The following is a 6,338-nucleotide window of genomic DNA, read 5'->3' as shown; positions in this document are numbered from 1 at the left end:
CAAAGTCCTTTACTGTAAGGTGACTTAGATTCTGTTGGCCAGAATACACCCCAATACAACAGGGATCTCTTCTAAATCTTAGTCAACCACCTGTTTAAGTACCTCACTAAGACCTGGCTCCCAGAACTCAGATTTCAACCTAACACAGAATCTCCCATTTCATTGTACTAGAATTACTGAATCAAAACCTTGTCACTGCTAGTTCAGGAAGAATAAGAGTGGGAGCCCTTGATCTTCCCCCTCAAAATCTGTCTTCACCAGTGATGTCTAGGAGTTGTACCACAGAGACCTGCAAAGAACACTCACCCCAACCCCTCCTTCTTTCCTCCTCATTTCACCTTCAGAACTTCCTCATGGGTTGTCACATCTCCCAGCCCTGAAGTATTTCTAGGAGCCAAAAGCTGTAACTCTTAAAGGGGCCTAAGATACCCCCTGAAATTTAATGAGTTGCTTACACAGCTTCCATTGGCCCCTTTACAAAATTTCAACATAGCAAAACACAATCAGGTACTTCTGGCCCACTTTTCAGCATTCCTTCAAACATCTGTTTAACAGCAACTGCTAGCATAGCTCTTTAAACCAAACAGAGTCAGCATGAGCTCAAAAATATTTCTCACTTCCATTTATTTCAAGAGTAAAGCTGTTTCCTGCAAAGCTCATATTCAACAAAATACTCTGTATGCATCCATTTTTAAAGAAAATATTTTATTACATTATGGGAAAAAAGCATAATCATCCAAAGTTGGTATTGTTAAAAAAAATGGAAAATTTATTTTAGACAGCGTGTCGGTATATTCTGTTCCACATGGGAATGATACGAAGAGTCTATATCATTACTAGATATTGCACAGTCTGAAAGAAACAAAAACAAATCACATGATCTTGGGAACCATCTCACATTATGAAAAACCTACAAAGAAAACATTAAAAAAAACCAACATACAATTCTTTCTTTCTACAGTAGCTTTAAGTTTATAATTCTTGGAATGACCGTATTCCACTGAAGACCATCTCAGTGACAGGAAGCTTCATTTCAGCAATCCCTTGTGCAAATAAGATTAATTAAAAAAATAATAATAATGCAGTGAAGTCTTTTGATATCTTGTGGGTGGCAAGAACCACACAGCTGTTACATCCCTGCCTGGAAAAACAAAACGGGGAAGGAGAAGGAAGGGGATTTAGGCCATAAGTTTCGCCTGCAACTCCATCTCTGCCGCCCTTTTGAGTGCAACATCCACCAGTAGCTGAAATCCACTAAAATCCTGGTTAAGGTCTGGTGGGGTTGGAGGAGGAGTGTTAAAGAGCCCACTTTGTGCATTTGTACCGGGTCCCAGTTTAGACGCGTCCTCGTGGTAGGAGAGGGAGTTGTCTGTGAAGCCGTTGGCCGGAGGCTGCTGTAGGTCCGTGATCTGGCCTACATCAGCTGGCGGGCAAAAGTGGAAAGGGGCATCTTTCAATGCAGTCACAGTCGTGTGGCAAATCACTGACGGCCGAGCCAGGACTGATCCTGGGGAAGCCGGCTTGGAAGATGACAGAGTTTTGCCGAGCGGTGCAGCGGTGGGGAGGAAGGCTGACTCCTCCAGCAGGGGAATGAAGTTCTTTGTGCTGATGGAAGACTCCACCAGGCTGCCCTCGGAAAGCTTGGTCCCTCGCCGCGAGATAGTGAATTGATTTGGGTCTTTGCCATCCTTCCTCAGCATGTCAGGTAAAAGCCTGCGGCGTGCATTGATAAACCAGTTGCAGACCTGGGAATATAATGACATCTTAATTTCTACCTTCATTCATTTCCAACTATGTGCCATTAGAGTCGTTGGGTTAGATTAATGAATCCCTCCAAGCAGTTTCCTTAACTGCAGAACAAAAGAGAGACCTACTGACATGTTCCGACATGCCTGGCAAAGGCCCTTCCCTTGTCCCAGATCCCCACTCCTGTTATAGAAAGCCCCGGGACATCTGAAGACTGCTAGCCCAAGCGGAGGGGTTTAGCTTTTAACTCTGTGCACACACATTAACCTATTAGCTATTGTTCCCTATGCTGAGGTTAATTAACAACAGGAAAACCTTTTCACTCTGAGGAGAGCCACTCCTCCCACAAATAGTTACTGATTTTCCTTGTTCAACTGACTGTGTCGACAGACATAACATGAATTACCTCATTTAAGTTTGTCCTTGTTTAAATATCAAGCCAGTTTCCTGGGCGATACAGGATAGTTTACAGTTTAACGTCTTTTTTCTGTTTACTACATAAAGGAGGTTTTCTTTATGATGTTACATTAAGGGACCTCTATAGCCAATTACAAAATTTGTATTAACGAATTAATCTGGAAAAATAAAGACCAGAAGTCAACAGGAGCACTCTATATTTAGCACCTCTCAAAACCAAGCCAGGGTTTGGGAAAGTTCTCATGCAGCCACCTTGCCACAAGGTAGAAAGCAGCAACTGTCAACAGCTATTCCACCACAGATGGTCACAGAAGATGAGAGTGACGCATCCAAGGGACCTCGCAGCTGCCAACAGCATCCTGGGATGAAAATCCAAACTAACCACACAAAAACCTGGTCATAAACACACTTGAGTAGCTCTGTCCCATATAGGTTGTTCCACTGATCGTAATGGAAGTGATCACAGACATAATTATATATGTGCATGTTCTACAGGAATAAGCCTCAAGTTGCAGTTTTAGAAGTGAAGAGTCATACATTAAGCTGTGCATCTATGACCATAAAACCTCTGTTGACATGTAAATACTTTCTTCTTGCAATAAATTACATTATACAGACACTTTATGTCTTTTGGGCCCCAATTCCACAAAAATTAGCATGCATGCTTGAATTCATGACTGTTTGTTCTCCCAGAGAAGTCATTTTATTCCCAATAAACAAAGATATCATAACACAAGTTAATTTGCATTTCTCCTTACAAGTGCTGTCAGTAGGAGAGTAACAATAAAGGAAATCTCACATACAGTGTAAACATTATCAGCAACTAGACCACAAGTAAATTAAGAAGAAAGCAGAAGAGGGATCCTTTTGAAGCAAGAACTACGTTTTTTAATACCTGTAGTGTGGAAAGGTGTGTTTGTCGGGATAATAGCGCCTTTTCTTGCTCTGAAGGATAAGCGTTGTATCGGTGCTCGTATAGCCAGTCCCGGAGAATCTGCACAGATTCCTTGGGCAGGTTGCCGCGTCTCCTCCGTTTGCCTGAGCCAGCAGATGAGGAAAGATCCAGTGGGACATCCATAGTGTCATCATCCTCTGTTTCACTGCCCGATAATGCTACTACACCTACAATTATAAGAAGACAAGAACAATCAGCCTCCTAAATCTGTAAACAACTCGACTCCAGCATTCTACGGTTCAGACACCTTTTATTACATTAACTGTCCTTCCTATGAATCATGGTATAGCCTTCTATATAGGAGATTGGTCCTGCAGCATTAGCTTGTCAAGCTGTAGCTTTTCTGTCAGCTGAACACGAAGTAGCACCAATGATCTGTTCCAAGGGGAATTCTTCTTCACAAACTCTCATTTTCTTGTTCCCCTGACAACCTTTTATGTGCTGCATCTTATCAGATAGCTTCTATCTAATGCCAATATTGTTCAAATTTGCTTGCTTATGGTATGCATCCAACACTTTCCTTCAAGCATAACATATGGACAAAAGGTCAATAAGCAAGAACTCAAAAACACCCAACTCAAGCAATAGACTATATAATTACTTCCTAATACGCTGATGCTTCCTACCTGGGAGAGAAAGTTTGTAGATTTTATAAATTAATAGCTCATTCCAGATCTACTAATAAAAACTAATGGAACAAGAAAAGAAGAAAGGAAAACATTGTGTATGCCCCCTACATGGATTTTCACTTGAGAAGGAAAAAAAGTGCAGGAAAGGAAAGAACCAAGCCTAAATCATTTAAGAGTCCACCAGTTTATCAGGAGATGGACTTCTTAAACTTAATTGCACTTCTTTATCAAAGAACCACAATCATTTAAAGTTTGGGTGGGTTGGTTTGTTTGTTTTAAATGTACCACTTTGCATCCTGATTATTTATTCAACTTCATGGTTTTCATCCCTTATTTTCATCTGTGGAAATGTGTGTTCTGTACTACACTTACTACAAAGGCTCCAGATTTACAAGTTATCTGCATACCTTCTTCCTTCAACACAAAAGAGGGAACAGACTTCAAAATATGATTATCCCTTTATACATACACTACACTAGTAGAAACATGAGGCTATGGTATGTGAATAAAACTAAACAAACAAACAAGTATGCAATGGTTAGGAAGACTACAATTCTACTCCTTTGGTAGGATGGAAACAAATAGTACTGTAAAATACAAAGAAAACCATGCTTTACTCACCAGGTTAAGTCCACCATAAATTTTAAGAATCTCACAAACTATGTATATAAATCAAAATAAGATACCACCCATTTTCCCAATATTTAAAACTGATTTCAAGTGAAGTTATACCGGCTTTCAGAAGCATTTGTTAGAAACTACAGAAAACAGGCCCTTAATCTTTCTGTGTTTCAAACTTGAATATGTGAGGGAAAACTTGCTCATTCATAGCATCAAAGCTAAAAACCTGAATATTAAAAAAAAGTTAAATGTCAAAAGTAAAAAAAAAATTATATGGGCAACTACTCATAACTCAAAACCAACTCATAACTCAAAAATCTGTTTAAGGAAGCAAAGTCAGTTGTAAAATACAAGAAGTGTGCCCTTAAAAATATAAAATTATATAAAAGCTATAACCATAAACAGAAGGAGTTAATGTCATGTAAACGAACAAACCCCACAACACAGAAAAGAAAGAAGATGCATGTGTGCAAGTTTCCTTTAATACTTGGGGCAGTGGGGGGAGACACAACAGTGGACCTTTCCCCCCCACTTTCAAACTTCAGTCAAAGCTGACACAGTAAATTATTCTTTCCTTCTCCTATTTATGAATAGCTCCAACATCTTTCAATTTAGTTTAAGTTGTCCAAATTTCAATGCGTATTTTTGTCACGCAAGCATTCCCAGCAGGATGATCAATCTGCAATTTGTCTTGTGTTTCTTCAGTAACTTACTTAGCATTGTTTTCATCCTCCCAATTGCTGATTTATGTAACCGACAAACACCAAACTGACATACCAAATTTCTTCTGTGATGATTAGCTACATAAATTATCCAAGTCATGGAACAGGAACAATAGGACAATATTTAAATAGCCAACACAATATAAACTCCCAAATTATGTAAACAGGTTGTTAATTGATGTAGAAAGTATGTCAACTTTGCTTTAAAATGATTCTGAGCAAATGGCTTCTCGTTTGTCACAGCTTCACAGAAAATGCTGTTACACTTGCCACCTAACCTGAGTACATGCCTTGCACAACAGGCTCCTGGAGCCATGAGGAGCACTTCTTGGAACAAAGATCTTGCAGACAACACAACATGACGGCCCTGCAAAGCAGCTCATTCCTTTTAAATTGCATTTAAAAACTAGCTAAAACTAGCCTACACTGTTCAGATAATGTTTTCAAGCACGCTGTTCTCGTTTGTCAGAAACCAGAAAGTGTTGCAGCACTACAGTGGGTTGGGTTTTTTGTTTGTTTTTAAATATAATAGGCAGCAAGACAGGACCTTGGAAAACAAGGAGAGGCAAACAGTGAGGGCTGGAAATAAGAGGGAAGAGAAGCCAAAGAACTATTCCTACGAGAAAGTTAGGGGTCTAATGGTTTACGAGCCACATTTAAGTGGCATAACAAAAAGTCCTCCAGGCACACATCCTCCCATCTGAAGTAACCTATTTGAGACCTAACACACAGCTAAAAGACTCCACAGGACCCTCTCTGAATTTGAGAAAACTGACTTGACAACAAAACTTCTAGAAGTGTGGCTCTTTCTCACGCGTCCCACCCCAAATGACAAAGCACTGTCTGAAAGCCAGCAGCATAAACACGTTTCTCTATTTTGCAAGCATGATCTTTTGCTAAAGTAAAAGTTGCCATCTGACTAACTGTAACCTACCTAGCAAGAAATGAGTCAACAGCAGAGCCCGCCCTTTGACCCGCTGGCTTAGTGTGCCACATTAATTGACACAGTGAGTTAGTGACACAAAGCAGGTTTGGGTTAAGCAGGAAACCCAGCATAGTACAACTTCTCATTTAAATGAGCTCATTTAAATAGCCGATCAGCACTCTGAACTTGCAGCGGATCTCTCCAGTGCGGTACAAAGAGAGCAGCAACAGGAAGTCACGGCTAAAAATCTCGCACTACCCCAGCTGATATTTTTTACTAGAGCAGGAGCCACGTTGTTGCTGTCAAGGCTCTGTTTTCATTAA

The 6,338-nt window shown here is 40.2% G+C and overlaps 1 protein-coding gene across 1 annotated transcript in view; it reads right to left on the bottom strand.

Moving 5' to 3' along the window:
- Nucleotides 1-694: 694 nt before the first annotated feature.
- The window catches only part of TGIF1 (TGFB-induced factor homeobox 1), a 7,522-nt gene continuing 1,878 nt past the window's right edge, over nucleotides 695-6,338 (bottom strand). Inside the window, exons 2-3 of the mRNA XM_010187953.1 lie at nucleotides 3,059-3,285; nucleotides 695-1,745 (exon numbers count right to left, since the gene is read on the bottom strand). Of these exons, the coding sequence (XP_010186255.1) occupies nucleotides 1,179-1,745; nucleotides 3,059-3,285 (794 nt within the window). The 3' untranslated portion in view covers nucleotides 695-1,178. The remainder of the gene's footprint in view (nucleotides 1,746-3,058; nucleotides 3,286-6,338) is intronic.

This window comes from Mesitornis unicolor, unplaced genomic scaffold (genome assembly GCF_000695765.1).
Source record: "Mesitornis unicolor isolate BGI_N332 unplaced genomic scaffold, ASM69576v1 scaffold32687, whole genome shotgun sequence".
NCBI lineage: Eukaryota > Metazoa > Chordata > Aves > Mesitornithiformes > Mesitornithidae > Mesitornis > Mesitornis unicolor.
This window is presented reverse-complemented; position numbering and strand designations above follow the sequence as displayed.